Here is a 24947-nt window from a genome sequence, read left to right as displayed (position 1 = left end):
TACCGCTGAATGACTCACCTTGCGTTCTCCGCGCACCGTGAAAAGATGGTGATGGAGATGTAGAAACTCACTCATCTGTACTCTCTCTCTATCTCTCTCTCTCCATTTCTTTCTTTGTCCCTGTTTCACAGTCTCTCTCTCTCTCTCTCTCTCTCTCTCTCTCTCTCTCTCTCTCTCTCTCTCTCTCTCTCTCTCTCTCTCTCTCTCTCTCTCTCACTCTCCTCTCTCTCTCTCTCTCTCTCCTTTTGTATTTCCATTGCTCACTTTGCCCAAGTGTGCCTTTTAACCCTGACTCTGCGATGCTCTCTGAGAGCTGGGTAAAAGGCTGCGTCAGTGGCGCCCCGAGGAGGAATCCTTTGCTGATGGAGAGTGCAGTTCAGTACGGTATGAGTCTACCGGCTTCTGCCATAGGCTAGTAAACACCCCCCCCCCCCCCCCCCCTCCTCCTCCATCTGGGGATGAGATTTCTCTATCCGGTGCCCAAATCTGTGGTTTCATTTTCCTGTGGGATTGAAGCGGCTTGCGGCGCTCCTCTGGAAACAGTCAGAGTTATGAGATGGGATTTCGGGTGCTCCCGCCCCGCGGCTCCTCCAGGAGGAAAGGTTGGAGGGGGTAGGAGAACGGAGCAGAAGAGAGAGACGTGAGCGGTTTACCTTTTTAGAAGTGCATTAAAGAGCCAGGCGTCTTTGAAGAGAGGGTTCGACAGTAGTGGTTATGCAACAGGCTGATCTGTGGCGAGGCCCGCTGGCTTCAGGGTGAGATGCGAGACTGAACGCTGCACTCAAACAGCCTCTTTGGAACCTCAAAACAGTGTCGTCAGGGGCTCCGGCATTGAAATAAATGCTGCTTGTCGAGGGGCCTGGTGGTGAGAAGAAAGACTGTCCTGTTCACCATACGGTCCTCGCTCGTTTTTTCCCACTACCACACTACAGAAGGTTAACCCTTTCACTACCACACTACAGAAGGTTAACCTTTCACTACCACACTACAGAAGGTTAACCTTTCACTACCACACTACAGAAGGTTAACTACCACACTACAGAAGGTTAACCTTTCACTACCACACTACAGAAGGTTAACCTTTCACTACCACACTACAGAAGGTTAACCTTTCACTACCACACTACAGAAGGTTAACTACCACACTACAGAAGGTTAACCTTTCACTACCACACTACAGAAGGTTAACCTTTCACTACCACACTACAGAAGGTTAACCTTTCACTACCACACTACAGAAGGTTAACCCTTTCACTACCACACTACAGAAGGTTAACCTTTCACTACCACACTACAGAAGGTTAACCTTTCACTACCACACTACAGAAGGTTAACCTTTCACTACCACACTACAGAAGGTTAACCTTTCACTACCACACTACAGACGGTTAACTACCACACTACAGAAGGTTAACCTTTCACTACCACACTACAGAAGGTTAACCCTTTTACTACCACACTACAAAGGGTTAACGATTGCGCTACCACACTACAGAAGGTTAACCTTTCACTACCACACTACAAAGGGTTAATGCTTTCAGTACCACACTACAGAGGGTTAGCCTTTCACTAGAAAGGGTTAACCTTCTATAGTATGGTAGTGAAAGGGTTAAACAAATAAAAAACAGATTCACGTTTTATTTTGCCACCATATTGGTCCGGTCAATGGTCTCTAACTACACACCCTCAAGACCCCTACGCTCTGCATCTTCTGGCCGCCTCAGACCCACTCCTATCCGAGCTACTGGGGGGGTCATCAAAGTGAAGCAGGCTATTCTCTGTCCTCACTCCAAAATGGTGGAACAAACTTAGCGCCACAGTCAGGACAGCTGAAACCCATCCAATTTTCCGCCGTTGACTAAAAACAACTTCTTCAATCAATATCTGTCTCCGTCAATACTGTCTTTTACTATTATGCACTTTGCTACTAAGTAATCTACCTTGCCTATATTACTGCATACTATGCTAATACTGTATGTCTATACTACTACTATGCACTCAAGACTGTAGCACTCAAGTTCCACACTGTTTGACGAACAATATCACTGACCCTTAGCTGCCAGAGTTGTACCCTTCCTGCTGACTTGTTGTACAGAACTTGTAAGTCGCTTTGGATACAAGCGTCAGCTAAATGACTAAATGTAAACGTGAAATGTAAATGAAAGGTCACAGGTTTCAATCCCTGGTATCTGTGTCCATTCCTGTCGAAGGGTTCTTGAGCAATACCACCCCAGGCTGACCTGCGCTGAACCCCTCTGAACCCCTCTGCTCTAACGCCTTATTATATGCGTCACAGAGGGATATTCAGAGAACAAAAACCTCCTCAGCACACATCAGTGTGTAATGCGGCCATCGAGTTCCCTGAAAAATCACATTCCTACTTTTTCACTGAGTTTTCAGCCCCACCCCAGCAATGAATCCCCCCATTACTTCCCCACCCTATCCACACACCGCCCTCCCCACCCCGTCCAGCGGACGGACAGACGGACGGAGCGGCGCTCGTTAGCTCGGCTTAACGACGATGGAGACACACTTCAGTCTGATGGTGATGATGATGGTGCCCTGCAGAACACAGAGGCCCCGGCCCGGTGCCAGCACTGTCATCGTCTCTAAGTGGACGCTAAATCACAATCCTCTCAACCCCAAACCCTCGGCAGCTCTCCGTTTTCACATTCGTCAAAAGAAAAAGGCGGGCGACTTCCTGTGTGTGCGGGTGTGTGTGTTGTGCGCAGGAACCAATGAGCGATGAGCGCTGGGGCACCTGCGGCGCCGTGCCGCGGCCATTCGTCCTCATTTGGAGCGCATGAGGAGCCACAAATCCCTCAGTCTGGCCAAATGTCAGGGATAGCGGGGGAGTGCAATAGAGACGTAAGACGAGTGGAAGTAGACGCAGAGGAAACGGCGGGTGGGAGGGTGACATATAACTACTGAGTAGAAGGGAAAACAAAATAGAAAGAGTACGAGAAGAGAGGAAATGGCAGACACTCTGAAGTAGGTGAGTAGAGAGTAGGGTCGGGTACCGTTCACATTTGAACCGATACCGGTACCCAATGGTACCTTTTTCGGTACTTTAGTCTCTAAAAATATTATCCACCTACCTCAGTTGTAAATACAAATGCCAAACTTCAAATTATTTATTATCATTATTATTTATGTATTACAATTTGTTATCATATATAATATTGCAACGAGCGTACCACACTTTCGACCATTTTCGGCTTGCCATTGCCCCGACTGCTTTGCTGTTGTTGAATCAAGTCAAATCCGAGGTAAGCGTGTATTGTGCGCGTGAACGTTGACGTGAACGTGCGGCACACTTCATAGGTTTCGTTTTGCGTAAACTAAACGTTGACCTCATCGGATTTTCCGAAATGAGGCACCAGTGGATCTCACTTGAATCGGTACTCGGTGTGATTCGGTCGATACCCTTAAAATCACTGGATTCGGTACCCATCCCTAGTAGAGAGACAGGGGGGGGGGGGGGGGTGAGGGGGGGGGGGGAGGAAGAGAGGAATAAGTGGAGGCGCGGGGAGGTAATCCATTATGAGCATTAGTGAAAGGAGCCAACTGTACGCGGCGGCAGCAGCGGCGGTCTTGTTTGTCCTTTGAGCCTCCCTCCTTGTCTCCAGCCCCAGCCCTCACAGCCCAGGAACCCCCCAGGGCAAGGCTGAGCGCCGGGGCCCAGGAACCCCGCCGCAATCTAAATTCTAAACATTGGCTTTATCTACCCGGCAATAAAGGGCCCATGAAATTGATTTAATGCCGCAGAGGCTTTCCTGGGTGGCGGGCATCTCTGAAGGCGCCAGCGAGGCGCCGGCCCCATCTATTCATTAACCTTCTGCTAATCCCACTTTGTTCATCTCACTCAGAAACTTTGCCCGACGGCGCTAAACTCCAACCAGCGGCCCCGGGCCTCAGGGTGACGGCTGGCGTGAAGCTAGGAAGGGAAAGTTTTAAGAGACAAAAAAAATTTGGATTTCTTAATGCTTTGATTATACATATGAATGAGTTCGGGATACAAGTGTTATTTTCATTGCGGGGTTGTTTAAGGTGTGAAATTAAAGGATTAAAGGATAAACAAAAAGAGACGGAGAGTGAGAGGATTCAGGAGGCAGTGGGGACGATCAGGTGAGATGTCCATCAGCGTATATAGATGACAATGTCTTGTCAACTTGTCCAGCTTCAGGACATTTTAGCAGGGGCTTCCAGACACTAGAGTGAGAGACTGCGAAGGCGTTTATTTGTTGTTGTTTTTCTAGATGCTGAAGTGCACCGTGGAATTGGTCATGTAATTTTCTGGATCTCAAAGTTGACTTGAGTATCTTTGTTTGGTGCAAAGTAGGCCAAAGTAGGCCAAAGTAGGGGGGGGGAAGGGGGTCATTCCATTTGGGCTGTTGGGGGTGGTTAATGTCTGAAGGAGTCGACTGAAGGCTTCTTGTCCTCTGCGAAAGCATGCAATTGGTCCACTGATGGATACATCTTGATATGGCTAGTGTGTGAAATCCTCTTTCAGTGCCTCTGTGCCCGTTTTCTTAGGCAGTTAGCCTCGGTGGTGTGCACAGCATTAGCGTTAGCCACGCTTCTAGGCCTCTTTGCTTTAGGAAAGAATGATTAAAAAAATATGTTATTATTATTATTTTTTTCATTCTACTAAGAGGTTGATAGTCGACTACGGCTCATTTCAGTCGGCTAGTCGACTAATCAGGGTCAGCCCTTGTGCAAAGATGAATGGTAGTCTTGCCTGAGGGGCGGCATATAGATGGATCTACCGGTGGATTGTATGGTACTCTTGCTTGTGTCCGTGGGAATGTGTGTACGCATACTTTGTCACAATTTACACTTAATTGTAAAGAATTGACAGTCCTTTATTTGGTGTGTGATCAAATGTTCTTAATAGTTTTTTTTAACTTTGGCAAAACTACAATGTACATACACGGTAGACATTATTATAACATAATCTTACAACAATATACAGTAACATGTCTAGCCTGGTATTGGACTGAGAAAAAAATAGTTCCAATCTGATCCATCACTTTTACTGAACAGTAAAAGAAATTCGAGAAATCTAATCTATGTTTTAGAAAATACTTTGTTTGTATTTTAGCCTGGTGTTGGACCAATCTCTGATACCAGTCATTTAGCCTGGTGTTGGACCAATCTCTGATACCAGTCATTTAGCCTGGTGTTGGACCAATCTCTGATACCAGTCATTTAGCCTGGTGTTGGACCAATCGCTGATACCAGTCATTTAGCCTGGTGTTGGACCAATCTCTGATACCAGTCATTTAGCCTGGTGTTGGACCAATCTCTGATACCAGTCATTTAGCCTGGTGTTGGACCAATCTCTGATACCAGTCATTTAGCCTGGTGTTGGACCAATCTCTGATACCAGTCATTTAGCCTGGTGTTGGACCAATCTCTGATACCAGTCATTTAGCCTGGTGTTTGGTATATCCGATACCATTTCCGATACCATGTGCATTTCCTCTGTGAGAACCCTGTACATCAGTGAGGTAGTTGGCTGGGTGTATTAACCCACACTGCATACAGGACGGTGTATTAAGTCCCACACTGCATATTATAATGGATTGGATTTATATAGCGCTCTTCATGACACCCCAGTGACCCCAGAGCGCTTACAGAGTCTATTATTCGTTCATACACAGTCATACTGGTGGTGGTAAGCTACAATTGCAGCCAGAGCTGCCCTGAGGCAGACTCATGGAAGCGTGGTGAATAATCATCGCCTACAGCCCCTCCGACCACCACCAACATTCATTCACATTCATACGAGGCAAGTAGGTTAAGTGTCTTGCCCAAGGACACAACGGTAGTGGGATGGACATGGGCTTGAGCGGGATTCGAACCACCAACCCTTCGATCATTGGACGACCCAATGCATACAGGACGGTGTATTAAGTCCCACACTGCATACAGGACGGTGTATTAAGTCCCACACTGCATACAGGACGGTGTATTAAGTCCCACACTGCATACAGGACGGTGTATTAAGTCCCACACTGCATACAGGACGGTGTATTAAGTCCCACACTGCATACAGGACAGTGTTTTCACAGCGTATCCATCTTCCCTCTGCAGTAACACCTCAGTGCTACAATGCTGTAAGGAAATGTCTGTATAGGTCTCTGTGCACCTCTCAGCGCTGCCCCTCCACCGCTGACCTCCGCACGTCCCGCCCAGCCGCTGCAGGTGGGGTAACGACCTCATTCCAGGGCTCCCGGTGTGTCCCTCTTAACCCGCGCGACCCCTTAACACAGCCCCTCAGGGGCGCGGCATTCACACCCACTTACCTCCGCCGGCTCTCCCGTTTCCAGATCTCTCTCCCTTTTCTTCTCTTCTCTTCCCTTCCCTCACTCCTCTCCTCCACGCCTCATTTCCGTTCGCCTCCCTTCTCTCTCTCTCTCTCTCTTTTCCCATCTTCTCTCCTCCGCCCTCCCCCCTGCGACGATTTCCACCCGAAACTCGCAGGACTAACTCTCTCCAAACTCCTCGTCCATCTCCCTCCCGTCCCGGAGTAGGACGACAGGACGACGGCGAGACAATGTTTTGTTGGACTCGGTCCCAAACAGCGGACGCTGGCTGTTATTCTGAACCGTGTCTCTGGCCTGTGGCTTCGGTCGAGGCCAGCTGTCACACCGACCGTATGTCATTTCAGCAGAACACCCCCCCAATGTCCCCCCCCCCCCCCGGCCCTCCTTCCCTCTCAATATCCTGGCCGATAACTCGGATCTTTGTTCAGACTCATCCTTAATCTTGTCCCCAAAGTCGGACGTGTTGATTATACATTAGCACCAAATAAGAGGTTATTACCCCCCCCCCCCCTCAATAGAACGGGGAATGTCTTTGTTTAATATGAAAGGGGGGGGACGGGCTCGAGCGAAGCCCCTGCGACAGACAAGGCTAATTACATGCCATCCCTTCTATCTGAGCGCAACCATCTGCCAGTGTCACCGCGCCATTGTGCAGGAGGCCCTCCGTCCTCAGCAGAGACGTCCTCAGCGCACGTGTTAAATTAAGAGCGAGATGGTCTGTAATTATATTTATATCATAATAAGCACTTGGACCTCGCCGCCATGCGACGCACCCCCCCCCCCCCCTCTCTCTCTCATTGTCCCTCCCGCGAATCGCCGGCGTTTTTATTCTGTCGAACTGGACGCGTCCGCTGGGTTCGGCTCGGCTCACGTAACAGGGCGCTTTCTCCCCTTCTGTCTCGCTGAAAGGTGGGGTGAACATTAAGGGAAGTCATTTTCTGATAAGTTTATGAAGCCACTTTGCTGTGAGTCGGGACTTAATTTGGCGGCAAGTGCGGTAATTGGCTGGGAGTGAACGAGAGTGAAAGATGTTTCCATATGTAATAAAAGGCAATTGGATATTGGATTGTTGATAATGGGAACGCAAATGCATACTCGCTCACACACTTACGCACACACTGATACCTTAGTGCACCTCCTGAACTAAGAAATCACACACACTGGGCGGCTGAGTGGCGCAGTGGGCAAGGCGCTCGCCACTAACGCAGGAGATGCTGGGTTCGAGCCCAGCTCTCGGCGTTGCTTCCGGCTTGGCTGGTCGTTCATACTAATACAATTGGCAGTATTAGGGGGTGGGAAAGCCGGTGGGTGGGGATCGGACGTTGTGGACGGCGACTCCTACAGGTCGGTTGGTGCGCCTGTACAGCAGAATCAGGAAGCGACGGGGGCAGCGTGAGCCTCCCACGCGTTACTCCTCGCCGCTGAGAGACCGCGCTGTTCAGGTGAAAAGATGCGACGGCTGCCTCCTCGTGTACCGGAGGGGACACGTGATGCAAGGCTTGGTCCTCACTGCAGCCGACCAGTGGGAGGCATGGTCTAACAACGTTTGAGACAGGGGAGGGTAGAATTGGATAATACGAAATTGGGATGGGAGAAAAATAGAAAATGGGGAGAAAAAGTAGATAAAAAAAAAAAAATCACACACACTCATACCTTAGTGCTGCTCCTGAACTAAGAAATCACTCACACTCATACCTTAGTGCTGCTCCTGAACTAAGAAATCACACACTCATACCTTAGTGCTGCTCCTGAACTAAGAAATCACACACACTCATACCTTAGTGCTGCTCCTGAACTAAGAAATCACACACACTCATACCTTAGTGCTGCTCCTGAACTAAGAAATCACTCACACTCATACCTTAGTGCTGCTCCTGAACTAAGAAATCACACACACTCATACCTTAGTGCTGCTCCTGAACTAAGAAATCACACACACTCATACCTTAGTGCTGCTCCTGAACTAAGAAATCACTCACACTCATACCTTAGTGCTGCTCCTGAACTAAGAAATCACTATGAGTGTGTGTGATTTCACACCGCTAGCTAACTAAGAAATCAGTTAATCTAATCCCAGTCACATGATGACCTCATCCCGAGATCCAAATGACCGGTCACCCCTTCGCCGGGGAGGTTTGGCCTGAGCCTGTCCGCCCACACCGACATATTCCTGCCATAAATCAGCCCGTGCCCCCTGGCTCTCCTCTTTAGCTCCCCTCAGGCCCACCCAGACGGGGAGGGGGGGGGGGTCTCTCACGCCGCCTGGAGACCCAAATTATCCTCTTGATTGATTGAGCTCCAAAGCATAAAGCTCGACGGCCCGACAACCGGCGGCTGATTCGCTCCCCTGGCTTCCCCGGCTCTGCCTCCCCACCCCACCCCACCCCGCCTCGCCTCGGTCGCTCCCCGCTCCCCTTCCCTCCCCGAGGAGCCCCAGCGGCTCAGGGCCGGTGAGATAAGTAAGTTGAGGGGACTACAAAGTGCGCCAGCGCGTTGCAATTTCCCTATCGGGGCCCCGGCGCGGTGCCTGCTTCCAGCGTTAACCCCTCGCCTCCTGGTCGGCTCGTCGGCTTTATATATGCGCCGTCCGGCCCGCTCCCTGCCGCCTTCCAGCTGGATGATTGCTTCTCGCATGTTGCCCATACAGTGCGTTCAGACAATGTGCGATTGTTCCCTTTGTTAGCGGGAGATGGTGTTCACTAATCCGGAATGTTTCGCATTCAAATCCTCCAAATCTTCCAAATGCCTCGGACATGGGTGTGTGCGCACGCGCTCGCGCAGCACGAATGGTATGGGCGAGCGGGGCGCCGGTCCACTGGGCCAAGAAACACACACGCACACATAGAATGTTAGAGAATGCAGTACTGGCCATCTTTTGTAGGAAGTGTGTAAGACTGGGCAAAGAAGCATACAAACCCTTACACTTGCACACATGGACACGCACACACATGGACACACAGACGCGCACACACACAGAATGTTCGAGAATGCAGTACTGGCTATCTTTTGTAGGAAGTGTGAGGAAACATACAAACCCTTACACTTATACTTACACACGCACACATACACGCACACACACACACACACACACACACACACACACACACACACACACACACACACACACACACACACACACACACACACACACACACACACACACACACACACACACCCTCATACTCTCAGACAGGAGAGGTGTAACAAACACTGGTATTTGTTCATTATTGGAATGGAATTCTGGAACCTATGGAACCCGTTCCAGTGACCGGCTGGTCCTTAAGGTCCCCTGAGTTTGCTCTGAACACGGTAAATCTGCATTTTGCTACGATGCCCCTCTAGCTCATGGAAGGAACTCCCAACAGTCCTTAAAGCTTGAGATCCTCCCCTCTGTTCTAACCCCCCCCCCCTCCTCTCTCCCTCTCACCAGGCTTCCCGGCGACGGCGTACGGACCGGTGGCGGCGGCAGCGGTGGCGGCGGCGCGTGGCTCAGGTAGGGCGGCCCGTGGAACAGGCGGCGGCGGCCACACGGCATACGGGCAGAACGCACCGGCGGCTAGACGCTCTGTCGGTATCCTGTGTGGCGCGCGCTCTCCCCCCACGCTGTTTCTGACTCCTCTGCCTCACTTACCTCCTCCACCCCTCTCACTCCACACACACACACACACAGAGACGCCACGCCATCAGAGTGAGGGGAGAAGGTGGGCCTCCATGTCCTCCCTCCTTCTCTCCTCATTTAGGCTTCAGTGAGTAAGTAGAGGCTCAGCGAGGAAGCTTCCCTTAGGTAGTTGTTAGTCTGAAGAGCTATTGTACCTGCCAGCTCTGTGTAGTACAGCGTGGGTTATCATTAGGGATGGGGGCGCCGTTCACATTTGAACCGCTACCAGTTCCTGGAATTAGCGGTATTGGTAACCAACGGTACCTTTTTTCGGCACTCGATCTGTAATAATAACAGAAAATGTAATTTCAGTTGTAAAAAAAAATTATAATAATAAATAAGTCCGGCGGCTAGGTGGTGCAGTGGGCAAGGCACTCACCACCAATGCTGGAGACGCTGGGTTCGAGCCCAGCTCTCCACATTGTTTTCAGTTTGGCTGGTCGGCCGTACTAATACAATTGGCAGTATTAGGGGGAGGGAAAACTGAGGGGTGGGGATCAGGCGTTGTGGACAGCCACTCCTACAGGTCGGTTGGTGCGCCTGCGCAGTAGAATCAAGAAGCGACGGGGGCGGGCCCCTCCAAAGCGCAGACCCCTGACGCTGAAAGATTGCGCCGCGCAGGTGAAAAGATGTGACGGCTGCTACCTCGAGTATCGGAGGGGACTCGTGCTATGTATGGCTTCGTCCACATTGCAGCCGGCTTGTGGGAGGCAAAAAACAGCGTTCGAGACAGGGGAGAGTTGAATTGGACGATACGAAATTGGGATGGGAGAAAAATTTAAAATGGGAGAAAAAGTGGATAAAATAAAAATAAAAAAAATAAGTCCAAACTTCTTAACTTCAACATTGTTATTTATTTAGAACATTTTGTTATTTATGATTGTAACACATCACACAAAACATATTATGTTTTTAAATGTTTAAATATTAACATTATCTAACCATCCTCAGTAAATATTATCAAACTCCTCTGACCTCGACCTCGAAGACCCAAGAGACGGGACAGTAATATATATATTTGTGGAAAATACTCCCTCTCTTGTCTAGCATATTACACTCGTATACTAAACATGTAAAGGTACCCAAATCTGGTGAAAATCCGTGAATCGGTATTCGGTAGTACCGATGTAATCCGGTCGAGTTCGGTACCCAACCCTAGTTATCGTGGGTACGATGTCTAGTGGGCAGATGGGAGACGCGTGAGGTTGGTTTTTGGTTTCTATTTGTCTGCTCATACTGCTTGCGTAATAAGTGTCCCGACCTTTCTAAGTGGCTTCTGCAGCTCTGTTATTGAACAGTGCTTTGACTTAATTATTGTCAAACCACAACGTAACCTTTAATTAGCACATTTCACTCGGAATTAAGAACAGGCTCATTAAGAACAACCCCCAAAACACTGCTTAGACTTTTTCTTTTTTCTTTTCTTTTTGCCAAACAAGTACAAGGAAGAATAACCGATTCCTGACACCCACTCAAATTGGCTCCTTCGTCGGCTGTATTTCTCTCCCCGGCTCCATTGATTCACCGGCCCGATAGCTTAATCAATCACCGTCCACCACTGCAGCAATACATAGCTAAACAAACCCTGCGAGGGAAACAGGCGGAGGAGCTTACATTGACAGACGGCATTTTGGCTGGGAGGGCGGGAGGGACGGAGGGGGGATGATGGCCAGGTCTAATTGGCTGTCAGAGAGGCTGGCCCCCAGGAAGTGGCGGGACGCCGGGCCTGCGCTGTGACAGCTGGGGGGGTGGGGGGGTCGGGTCGGTACGGGCATGCAGCTGTGCATGGGCAAGAAACGGTTACATAATACTGTATTTAACATATTCAGTTGTCGAGTGTCCAACCTCGACGCTCGCCACACGCCGCGCGGTCTGAAAGAGATGTTACGGTGACTTGGGCGCTGATGAAGTGAGCCGATCAGAGAGGCAGAGGCTCTGAGGCGAGGGGACCCGACGCTCCTCGCCTCTCCTCGCCTCTCCTGCGGGGAGAAGGCGTCGCCAGTTGCACGACCCGATGTGAGAAGTCAAGCGCACTGCTCTCGTGAAGAAATACTAAATATATACGGGACGCGTACGAAGCTTAGCTTTTACAAATGCCCCTCCCTGCTGAAATGTTGTTTCAGTTCAGATAGTATACATTAATGTATTGCAAACAGGCCTGCGACGTATTAGTATATGAAAGCCTTGTGGAGGCCTTGCTGTTTCAGTTTACGCTAGCGTCGGACACTTTACGCGACGGTAAGTCTCCGGCTAGACAAAAGCATCGCAATCGTTGTCACAAACCAGTCGCCGCCGATCCCTGATTTCACATCAACGCTTAACCGTTTACCCTCTGCACTCGTGAAGCCACAGGGTTCCACCTCGTCTTGAAAGCCACTGTGCAGTGGACGTGTTTTCCTTGTGGGCTCTCCGAACGACTGTCAGATCCCCAGTGTGTGAGGAGAAGGGTTGGTCTGGACCTGAGCATCCCCAGTGTGTGAGGAGAAGGGTTGGTCTGGACCTGAGCATCCCCAGTGTGTGAGGAGAAGGGTTGGTCTGGACCTGAGCGCAGCAGTAACTACCTCCCTGGCTCGTGCCGCTCCAGCAGTCCTGTTCTGTTGAGAGCGACTGGAGAGAAAAGCCCAGAGTCTAGTCTGCACTTTCAATTTCAAATCAAAGCGTGAACAGAGTTTGCAGTTTTATTTATTAAAGGAAGGCAGCGGCACAAAATAACATACATCTGACTTAGAGGAGTGAACATAGACACGTCAGTAGTACCCATATATTCGGTCCCGAAAGTCTGGATTTTAGGATACATTGTGTTGAAAATACTATATATATTTTTTATATTTCAGAAAAGGGCTTGGGGGAGGGCTTGTCCTAGGATTGATACACATAACATAATTTTGACATGGTGCTTCCTCAAATCTAGACTTTGGAAACTGTAAATATCCCCACAGTGTTGCATGTTCAGCTGAGGTTCTACGTTGTTTTCTGGTGTTGCCTTAGGCCAGCAGGCAACTTCTGAGAAATGAGAGTGAGTTGACCTGCCCAGCAGAAATAGAGCAAGCTCTGCATCACTTTTCAAGCCCATGCAGCGTAACAAAGCTTTCCCACAGACTCACAGAGGTACCAGCAGCTTTAAACTGAATTAAAAAGATTATAATAATACGGTATATAAATATTTTTATCAGAGACGACCATCGAATTCCTTGTCAAGAGGTACAGTACACACAGTGTGCAAAACCACCTGCCGATCAGAGTCTGGAAAATATATTTTATTATTTTATTTAGAAAATTCAGCTTAAAGCTGTATAGGAAAGTGAACCTACTTATGTAGAATAATAGAAATTGAACCTACTTATGCAGAATATATAGGAAAATGAACCTACTTATGTAAAATGTATAGGAAAGTGAACCTACTTATGTAGAATATATAGGCAAGTGAACCTACTTCTGTAAAATATATAGGAAAGTGAACCTACTTATGTAAAATGTATAGGAAAGTGAACCTACTCATGTAGAATATATAGGAAAGTGAACCTACTTATGTAAAATGTATAGGAAAGTGAACCTACTTATGTAGAATAATAGAAAGTGAACCTACTTATGCAGAATATATAGGAAAATGAACCTACTTATGTAAAATGTATAGGAAAGTGAACCTACTTATGTAGAATATATAGGCAAGTGAACCTACTTCTGTAAAATATATAGGAAAGTGAATCTACTTGTGAAAAATATATAGGAAAGTGAACCTAAAAAGTGACCGTTTCACCATGACCACAAACAAAAACAAACGATCAGCCGGATAGATGGTTTCAGTGGAATTGTGTTGCTAGAACCCCAGTTAGTTTTTACATTAGCATAATACCCAGTTAGTGTTGATATTAGCATAATACCCAGTTAGCGTTGATATTAGCATAATAACCAGTTAGCTTTGATATTAGCATAATAACCAGCTCGCTTGGATATTAGCATAATAACCAGTTAGCGTGGATATTAGCATAATAACCAGTTAGCTTTGATATTAGCGAACACGAAATAAACTCGGGTCCAAGCTTTTCCCCTAGAAATGCAATTCCACCAAAACCATCTATAGGAAAGTGATAATATTAATTAAGTGGTCATATTCACGTGAAATATCTATAGGAACGCGGCCATTTTTCGAAGACTTTATTTCCCCCCCCATGGGTCTGACTGTCACTGGTTCTCACCACCTGCCAACGAGAGCCACAAGCAGCCAGCTGACATTTAGCTATGACCTTTTGCTTTGGACTCCAGCTACGGAGGCACACCGTGAGTAAACCTGGCATAATATACCAGCTCCACAGACGAGGTAGGACGGACAAAAATAACACCTAAGCCTCTGTTAAAGGGGACATATTTTAGTCCTTTTCAACAAGTTAATTATAAAATGTTTATAGTACAAAATATAGGTCTTTGAGGTCCCCTGAACATGTCTTTGAATTTTTTTGCCAAAAAAGACACTCGGATCATGCATTCTGGTGCAGCTGGGTAGCGTAGAGCTCTAAGCACTCGCCTACCACCGGAGAGACCCGGGTTCAAATCCTCTGGCTTTGTCAGTCGTCCCTACAATTGGCAGGGTTCACGGGTGGGAAGCCGGGTGGGAAGCCATGTTCAGCATGGAGGGGATCTGGGGGAGAACCTCTGTGCATCTTACGTTCTCCTAACTCCTAACTGTCAGGCCAGTTCTTCCTTGAAAAAGAGATCATTGATCTGAGGTGATCTGAGTAAAATAAATGTTAAATAAAACACCCTCCCCAGACTGATATTAGGATAGCGCAACGACCAGGGGAGAATTGCCATAACAACTAAATTCGGGGATGGGAGAAAAGGTATAAAGGCAGAAATATATATATATATACTGTGTATATTATGCATTCTAGCAGCCTCTATACCTGTCTGTTTCAGTCCTGTTCTCAACAGCCTGTGCCTGTACTTTCAAATGAAATTCAGATCAAGCTGTCAGACTAGACGGTTGCAGATCAAATATGACTCAAGATCCAGCAATAGCATAGCAAACTTACCGTTAAAAATGTTGTCAGAAACATTATTTTAGGTTCAACTTCTCCTTATCTTCTAGGTAGAAAAAAGAGAAGATTCACAAGCGAACCGTGATTTTGTACAGACGCATTTTTCCAAGATCTCTTCCAAGATTCCGAATGGCTCGTTTAAACAGGGAGGTTTCTTGTCACAGCTGCAGAAAAGGCACAATGCACATATTTCACATGTTCTCAGTGTTGGGACAAACACAGGAAAAGGCCATATTCACAATATGTCTCGTTTTAATGCATGCAGTGAGAAGTTATGGCTCATTGTTGTGGCTCAGGGCGGATCAGGGGTGTAAATAAGACGTAGTGACTTTACACAAGCAGCCCTAAGTCCCAGTATGGATGTTTTGTCCGCTTCCATCGGCTCTGTGGATTTATCACGCCTTTAAGCCCTGTACTCTCAGTCGATTGGAGAACTCGGGAGCACAAAACCGTGTACAGTATTTACCTGTTGGGAAGAATGTCAACCATTTTTCCATTCGCCCCTAGTGCCTAAACAAGTCAAGTGCAACGGTTACTGTGGGTCATCATTCCCTTTGAGGTAGATTCTGCTACGATTTACTGTCCAGAGGCAAAGACGAAAGTTCTGTAAAGCTGAAAAGAATAAAAGAAAAGAGATGTGTCTAAGTTAATTCAGGGTATCTGCAGGGTATTCAAAATGCTTAAAGTATTAAATTCATAATTCTCGATTTAAGGTCTTAAAAGGTATTAAAAAGTCTTACATTTAATTTGCACAGGTATAACATTCTTGCGGGGGCAGCCCAGCTGTGGGGAGATAAAATAACATAAAATATATGAAACGTTTTTGTATTCAAGTCCTTCTGGCGAGAGCTTGTATGGAAGGCACAGGAATTTAAATTGGTGCGCAAGTGCAGCCGCCAGTTCAGTGTCGCTATGTTTTAATTTGTTTCGCTAGTATGGTCGTGAAATTGGTATACATTTTTGCTCTTAAGTGGTATTAAAAGTCTTACACAAGCATTCAGTGCTGACTTCAGTATCTCTTATAGGAGTTAGTTTGAACACAAGCACTCAGTGCTGACTTCAGTATCTCTTATAGGAGTTAGTTTGAAGACAAGCACTCAGTGCTGACTTCAGTATCTCTTATAGGAGTTAGTTTGAACACAAGCACTCAGTGCTGACTTCAGTATCTCTTATAGGAGTTAGTTTGAACACAAGCACTCAGTGCTGACTTCAGTATCTCTTATAGGAGTTAGTTTGAACACAAGCACTCAGTGCTGACTTCAGTATCTCTTATAGGAGTTAGTTTGAACACAAGCACTCAGTGCTGACTTCAGTATCTCTTATAGGAGTTAGTTTGAACACAAGCACTCAGTGCTGACTTCAGTATTTCTTATAGGAGTTAGTTTGAACACAAGCACTCAGTGCTGACTTCAGTATCTCTTATAGGAGTTAGTTTGAACACAAGCACTCAGTGCTGACTTCAGTATCTCTTATAGGAGTTAGTTTGAACACAAGCACTCAGTGCTGACTTCAGTGTCACCGAAATGAAATCATTAGTCTTTGAGTTGATTAACCACTTGCTAACATTACCCTGCATGATGCTAAATGGCTAATTGTTGATGTGATTCTAAATAACCATCTATGAAAAGACCTAACTGGGATACGATACCTCACTCCCACGGCCCACCGCTGTCCTTTGATAACCAAAACATCAGATTGGACACAAACCTTTTGCCAAAAGAATGTATAAAAAAACTCACATTTCTGTGTGGAGTGGTACTGTAAGGCATTCCATGCAAACTGCCTCTGTGGTGGCATTCTCTCAGAATGTCTCTTTGGAAAAAGCCAGTGTGATTACACACTGTAGTTTGATGATATTGGTCTTTAGATCTCTGGAGCATGATAAAAAGCTTTAAAGCTCAAAGTCTCATCACACACACAGGCTGTGTAGCCCTGCCTGAAGGGGGGGGGGGGGGGGGGTCAGCCGCCAATTGGTCTATTGACTATGTAAGAGGGCTTTCCTCCCAGGCCATTCAACGAGGTGGATGTGACAGGGTTTGAAAGGCGACAGGGAAGAGAGAGAGGACAGGGGTGTCTTTGGCAGTGACTGAAAAAGCGACGTCGAAGTGCAACACGGTCCCCCCCCCCCCCCCCCCCCCCAGCTCACCCGCATCCCCAGAGTTCCGCCCCAGATCATTACGGTCACATTAAATACTCCCGTTCGTCACCCGAGGGGATCGATGCCCCGTTGCGCCTGGCGCGCCGTCGTTCACCGCTGCCAGACGCTGCCGTGCCGTCAATAAAGCCTCTGGTTTTTACCTCTTTCTATTAAGTCGAGTGAGAAACGGAGAAATCACCGGTCGTTTTAATCGATTTTCAATCAAAAACGAAAGAACTCGCGCAATACAGGAATTAACGAGGAGAAAGGCGGTAATGGAGACCCAGCTCATCCCACCAAGGTACCATCCAGACAATAAGATGCTCGTTATAGTTTGTTATTGAGGTTGTCATTATTATGATGGTTACCCCTCGTTCTACCCAACAGTCATTTGTTTCACTAAATAACTATCTATAATATATATTTAGTGAATGGGCTATAGCCTATTAGTATAATTTATATTCATAATGATTTATGAATAACAAAAGAAAAATTATGTTTTTTTCCCTTTCCTTGAAGAGGAAGAAGAACAAGGATGTGTGTAAGCCAGGTGTCACGGTGGAGATATACAGACACGGTGAAATAGGACAGGCACAAGGACAGATAGAGGGTTTGGCCCGGTGACAACTACTGTACCCACACGGCTTGATGTCTGATGTCGGCCCAGCGGCAGATTTATGGCAGTGCGATGGCGGCAGAACTGCACAATATTCCATGAACCCTACGTTAAACCTGCATTATAGAACTTTTTAATGGGAAAAAAATCTCTTCTTTAGCGAGCTAAATCTCTCTGAGTCGGGCCGAGTTAGGCTGTCGGGTGCGACCGGTGCCCCGCAAACCATAAAAGTAACATTCCTAGAGCGTCGGCCCCAAGTGACCTTGGTTTTTCTTTTGTCGCCGTTTTCTCTTCGCCGTGTTTTAACGAGGTGCATTTACCTCTAAGGGCCACAAGGTGGCAGTCTTCCATAGTGCAGCTTTAATGCGATGCCAAGGTCTGAACGTGAACTACAAAACGAGGGTTCTCCATTTGACATGGAAGTCGCCCTCGGCCAACTCGAGAATTTTTTGTAATGTTAGATACTGTTTTAATGTTTTTTCTTTCTATGTCAAAAGTCTAGTAGGGAGGCAGATTATCCCAGGTGGTCCATCTGTGGCCTGTAACACACTGGAGGAAACCCTGAGATTACAGTAGAAATAAATGAAGCTCATTCATCCAGTTGGGTGCCAGTAGCCATTGACTAGTCATCTTGTTTCTGTCTTTGGTGTGGTTGTGTTGTGGCTTACAGAGAGCTTGTGGCTCTGACTGGTGTTGGTGACATACTCTGCAATACACTACACACCGCAAGGTTGGTCCCCCTCAGCTCTCATCATCGTTTCTCTATATTCTATCTTCATTCTGTCCTGCTAGTTAATCCAGCTTCTCTCTACGGCTTCAATAGGTTCTTCTCATTGCCCAATCTGATCCCTGTCCTGTATTTCAATGTCATCTGTGGGCCTGGTCTGTTCTGCATGCCATCTGTAGTAGTATAGCAGCCTTGGTAGTAGCGATCACAGTAACATTGATTTTTTTTCTTTCTTTTTTTCTTTTCTTACGCTTTTAAATTAGCCTCTCCTAGATGGCTTGTGAATTGTGCTCGTTTGCATGGTTCCATTATTAGGTGTAATATTCTTTTTTTGACGAGCCCCGGAGCCGTTTTTTCTCGAGGAGCGATATGGATTGCTGAACCCCCCCCCCCCCCCCTCCCCCTTTCAGCCGCCGCAGAGAGAGCAGAAAAAGACATTTCTTGCACAACCTCGCGGCGTCGTGCCTCTCGGCTGCTGATTTCCGCAGCGAAAGGCGGTTCCCCGGAGGGGGTGGCAGCGGCTGTACCTGATTGGCAGCTGAGAGTCGGCGCGTTGTGGCACTCGACGCCTGGCAGGAGATGATTGTGATTGACTGACTGAACTCTGCTCCGCCGCAGCCTGAACCCTCTCTCCCCCCGTCGCTCGGCTCAAAGTTAACACGGTGAACCAAACCGAGACCGCGGGGAAGGAACAAGTTACCGACTGTTTCGGCATTAAGGCGTAGCGCCGCTGGGACGCGTCGCAGAGAGTCACGTGCGTTGTCTTGTGTAGTCAGAGGAACGCAGCGTTACGGCTCAAAGGAACGAACGGGTCCCAGTTGGGCACTTGTTACCTCGACAACAGACATCGAGTTTGTATTCTCGTTACTAAACGACTTCTTCCCCACAATGTTTGAGTGAGTGTTGGGCTGTAGCCTCACTCTTATGAAAAGAGCTCAACTTTCACACGTACTTATCTGATTTTGCATTAGTGACGTATATCCTGGTATTTTTATTTTTTTAAATGACTTGTGTGTGAATTCATCCTCTCTTCCCTCAGGCAACATGTTCTTTTAGGTTTATAGAGATAGACGGCAGACTCTATAAAGGATGGATTATCATCCTCTAATTCAAAACAGACTAAAACATACGTGTCTTTCGGAGCGGCCATAGAAGACGGTAGCACAGACGTGTGGCGTTCGTCCAGTCTCCCCCTCCTTCACTGGGCTGTTATCTGCTGCTGTCAGAGAGCATCCTGTCTCCATCGCCTTGCTTTTGATGGACATGTGGACAGGTCCAGTGTTCTGGCAGGAGAAGCTGCTGTAGTCTTAAACTAGGCCACCTCCAGCAGCCCCCTCCTCCTCCTCGCTCTCTCTCTCCTCTCTCTCTCCTCTCTCCCTCCTCTCTCTCTCTCCTCTCTCTCTCTCTCTCTCTCTGTCTCTCCTCCCTCTCTCTCTCTCTCTCTCTTTCCTCCCTATCTCTCCTCTCTCTCTCTCTCTCTCTCTCTCTCTCTCTCTCTCTCTCTCTCTCTCTCTCTCTCTCTCTCTCTCTCTCTCCCTCTCTCTCTCTCTCTCTCTCTCTCTCTTCTCTCTCTCTCTCTCTCTCTCTCTCTCTCTCTCTCTCTCTCTCTCTCTCTCTCTCTCTCTCTGAGTAGTGGAAGTGTCTCCTGGTCCTCAGGTCCAGACTGTCTGTGTTGGTGATGAAGATGGATACATGTTGCTGCTCTATTCCACACCAGACTGTCCACCTCTATTCTCCTGATGTTTGTTTTCTTGACAGAGTATGATGGAGTGTGTGTGTGTGTCTGTGTGTGTGTGTGTGTGTGTCTGTGAGTTTGCGAGTGAGTGAGTGAGTGAGTGAGTGAGTGAGTGAGTGAGTGAGTGAGTGAGTGAGTGAGTGAATGAGTGCGTGCGTGCATGCAAGTGTGTCTGTATGAGTGAGTGAGTGAGTGTCTACATGGTGAGGTAGTGTCTACATGATAGTGTCTACATGGTGAGGTAGTGTCTACATGGTGAGGTAGTGTCTACATGCTGAGGTAGTGTCTACATGGTAGTGTCTACATGGTGAGGTAGTGTCTACATGGTGAGGTAGTGTCTACATGGTGAGGTAGTGTCTACATGGTAGTGTCCTACATGGTGAGGTAGTGTCTACATGGTGAGGTAGTGTCTACATGGTGAGGTAGTGTTTACATGGTGAGGTAGTGTCTACATGGTGAGGTAGTGTCTACATGGTGAGGTAGTGTCTACATGATAGTGTCTACATGGTGAGGTAGTGTCTACATGGTGAGGTAGTGTCTACATGGTAGTGTCTACATGCTGAGGTAGTGTCTACATGGTGAGGTAGTGTCTACATGGTAGTGTCTACATGGTGAGGTAGTGTCTACATGCTGAGGTAGTGTCTACATGGTAGTGTCTACATGGTGAGGTAGTGTCTACATGGGGAGGTAGTGTCTACATGGTGAGGTAGTGTCTACATGGTGAGGTAGTGTCTACATGGTGGTAGTGTCTACATGGTGAGGTAGTGTCTACATGGTGAGGTAGTGTCTACATGGTGAGGTAGTGTCTACATGGGGAGGTAGTGTCTACATGGTGAGGTAGTGTCTACATGGTGAGGTAGTGTCTACATGGTGAGGTAGTGTCTACATGGTAGTGTCTACATGGTGAGGTAGTGTCTACATGGTAGTGTCTACATGGTAGTGTCTACATGGTGAGGTAGTGTCTACATGGTAGTGTCTACATGGTGAGGTAGTGTCTACATGCTGAGGTAGTGTCTACATGGTGAGGTAGTGTCTACATGGTAGTGTCTACATGGTGAGGTAGTGTCTACATGGTAGTGTCTACATGGGGAGGTAGTGTCTACATGGTAGTGTCTACATGCTGAGGTAGTGTCTACATGGTGAGGTAGTGTCTACATGGTGAGGTAGTGTCTACATGGTGAGGTAGTGTCTACATGGTGAGGTAGTGTCTACATGCTGAGGTAGTGTCTACATGGTGAGGTAGTGTCTACATGGTGAGGTAGTGTCTACATGGGGAGGTAGTGTCTACATGGTGAGGTAGTGTCTACATGGTGAGGTAGTGTCTACATGGTAGTGTCTACATGGTAGTGTCTACATGGTGAGGTAGTGTCTACATGGTGAGGTAGTGTCTACATGGTGAGGTAGTGTCTACATGGTAAGGTAGTGTCTACATGGTGAGGTAGCGTCTACATGGTGAGGTAGTGTCTACATGGTAGTGTCTACATGGTAGTGTCTACATGGTGAGGTAGCGTCTACATGGTGAGGTAGTGTCTACATGGTAGTGTCTACATGGTAGTGTCTACATGGTGAGGTAGTGTCTACATGGTGAGGTAGTGTCTACATGGTAGTGTCTACATGGTGAGGTAGTGTCTACATGGTAGTGTCTACATGGTGAGGTAGTGTCTACATGGTGAGGTAGTGTCTACATGGTGAGGTAGTGTCTACATGGTTAGGTAGTGTCTACATGGTGAGGTAGTGTCTACATGATGAGGTAGTGTTTACATGGTGAGGTAGTGTCTACATGGTGAGGTAGTGTCTACATGGTGAGGTAGTGTCTACATGGTGAGGTAGTGTCTACATGATGAGGTAGTGTTTACATGGTGAGGTAGTGTCTACATGGTGAGGTAGTGTCTACATGGGGAGGTAGTGTCTACATGGTGAGGTAGTGTCTACATGGTGAGGTAGTGTCTACATGGTAGTGTCTACATGGTGAGGTAGTGTCTACATGGTGAGGTAGTGTCTACATGGGGAGGTAGTGTCTACATGGTGAGGTAGTGTCTACATGGTAGTGTCTACATGGTGAGGTAGTGTCTACATGGTGAGGTAGTGTCTACATGGGGAGGTAGTGTCTACATGGTGAGGTAGTGTCTACATGGTGAGGTAGTGTCTACATGGTGAGGTAGTGTCTACATGGGGAGGTAGTGTCTACATGGTGAGGTAGTGTCTACATGGTAGTGTCTACATGGTAGTGTCTACATGGTGAGGTAGTGTCTACATGGTGAGGTAGTGTCTACATGATGAGGTAGTGTCTACATGGGGAGGTAGTGTCTACATGGTGAGGTAGTGTCTACATGGTGAGGTAGTGTCTACATGGTAGTGTCTACATGGTGAGGTAGTGTCTACATGATGAGGTAGTGTTTACATGGTGAGGTAGTGTTTACATGGTGAGGTAGTGTCTACATGGGGAGGTAGTGTTTACATGGTGAGGTAGTGTCTACATGGTGAGGTAGTGTTTACATGGTGAGGTAGTGTCTACATGGTGAGGTAGTGTCTACATGGTGAGGTAGTGTTTACATGGTGAGGTAGTGTCTACATGGTGAGGTAGTGTCTACATGATGAGGTAGTGTTTACATGGTGAGGTAGTGTTTACATGGTGAGGTAGTGTCTACATGGTGAGGTAGTGTTTACATGGTGAGGTAGTGTCTACATGGTGAGGTAGTGTTTACATGGTAGTGTCTACATGGTGAGGTAGTGTCTACATGGTAGTGTTTACATGGTGAGGTAGTGTCTACATGGTGAGGTAGTGTCTACATGTTAGTGTCTACATGCTGAGGTAGTGTCTACATGGTGAGGTAGTGTCTACATGGTGAGGTAGTGTCTACATGTTAGTGTCTACATGCTGAGGTAGTGTCTACATGGTGAGGTAGTGTCTACATGGTGAGGTAGTGTCTACATGGTGAGGTAGTGTCTACATGGTAGTGTCTACATGGTGAGGTAGTGTCTACATGGTGAGGTAGTGTCTACATGGTAGTGTCTACATGGGGAGGTAGTGTCTACATGGTGAGGTAGTGTCTACATGGTAGTGTCTACATGGTAGTGTCTACATGGGGAGGTAGTGTCTACATGGTGAGGTAGTGTCTACATGGTAGTGTCTACATGGTGAGGTAGTGTCTACATGATGAGGTAGTGTTTACATGGTGAGGTAGTGTCTACATGGTGAGGTAGTGTCTACATGGTGAGGTAGTGTCTACATGGTAGTGTCTACATGGTGAGGTAGTGTCTACATGGTGAGGTAGTGTCTACATGGTGAGGTAGTGTCTACATGGTGAGGTAGTGTCTACATGGTGAGGTAGTGTCTACATGGTAGTGTCTACATGGTGAGGTAGTGTCTACATGGTGAGGTAGTGTCTACATGGTGAGGTAGTGTCTACATGCTGAGGTAGTGTCTACATGGGGAGGTAGTGTCTACATGGTGAGGTAGTGTCTACATGGGGAGGTAGTGTCTACATGGTGAGGTAGTGTCTACATGGTGAGGTAGTGTTTACATGGTGAGGTAGTGTCTACATGGTGAGGTAGTGTCTACATGGTGAGGTAGTGTCTACATGGTGAGGTAGTGTCTACATGGTGAGGTAGTGTCTACATGGTGAGGTAGTGTCTACATGGTAGTGTCTACATGGTAGTGTCTACATGGTGAGGTAGTGTCTACATGGTGAGGTAGTGTCTACATGGTAGTGTCTACATGGTGAGGTAGTGTCTACATGGTGAGGTAGTGTCTACATGGTGAGGTAGTGTCTACATGGTAGTGTCTACATGGTGAGGTAGTGTCTACATGGTGAGGTAGTGTCTACATGGTGAGGTAGTGTCTACATGGTGAGGTAGTGTCTACATGGTGAGGTAGTGTCTACATGGTAGTGTCTACATGGTGAGGTAGTGTCTACATGGTGAGGTAGTGTCTACATGGTAGTGTACATGGTGAGGTAGTGTCTACATGGTAGTGTCTACATGGTGAGGTAGTGTCTACATGGGGAGGTAGTGTCTACATGGTAGTGTCTACATGGTGAGGTAGTGTCTACATGGTGAGGTAGTGTCTACATGGTAGTGTCTACATGGTAGTGTCTACATGGTGAGGTAGTGTCTACATGGTTAGGTAGTGTCTACATGGTGAGGTAGTGTCTACATGGGGAGGTAGTGTCTACATGGGGAGGTAGTGTCTACATGGTGAGGTAGTGTCTACATGGGGAGGTAGTGTCTACATGGTGAGGTAGTGTCTACATGGGGAGGTAGTGTCTACATGGGGAGGTAGTGTCTACTCTGATATCCGTGCCGAGGGCAACACGTACAGTATTAGGCATCAGGCTGTGGTACTGTAGATGTAGTGGAGCACCATGTGAGGGGAGGCCAGGCTGTGCAGGATATACACTATGAGCACCATGTGAGGGGAGGCCAGGCTGTGCAGGATATACACTGTGAGCACCATGTGAGAGGAGGCTGTGCAGGATATACACTATGAGCACCATGTGAGGGGAGGCTGTGCAGGATATACACTATGAGCACCATGTGAGGCCAGGCTGTGCAGGATATACACTATGAGCACCATGTGAGGGGAGGCTGTGCAGGATATACACTGTGAGCACCATGTGAGGGGAGGCCAGGCTGTGCAGGATATACACTGTGAGCACCATGTGAGGGGAGGCTGTGCAGGATATACACTGTGAGCACCATGTGAG

The 24947-nt window shown here is 47.5% G+C and overlaps 1 protein-coding gene across 1 annotated transcript in view; it reads left to right on the top strand.

Moving 5' to 3' along the window:
- Positions 1 to 24947, top strand: part of LOC311224431 (RNA-binding protein Musashi homolog 2-like) — a 211487-nt gene that overhangs the window by 146054 nt on the left and 40486 nt on the right. Inside the window, exon 10 of the mRNA XM_084309417.1 lies at positions 9763 to 9825. Within this exon, the coding sequence (XP_084165543.1) occupies positions 9763 to 9825 (63 nt within the window). The remainder of the gene's footprint in view (positions 1 to 9762; positions 9826 to 24947) is intronic.

This window comes from Notolepis coatsorum (genome assembly GCF_963971535.1).
Source record: "Notolepis coatsorum genome assembly, chromosome: 1".
In the NCBI taxonomy this organism is placed as follows: domain Eukaryota; kingdom Metazoa; phylum Chordata; class Actinopteri; order Aulopiformes; family Paralepididae; genus Notolepis; species Notolepis coatsorum.
The sequence above is the reverse complement of the archived record's forward strand: the minus strand, read 5'-3'. Positions and strand labels throughout refer to the sequence as shown.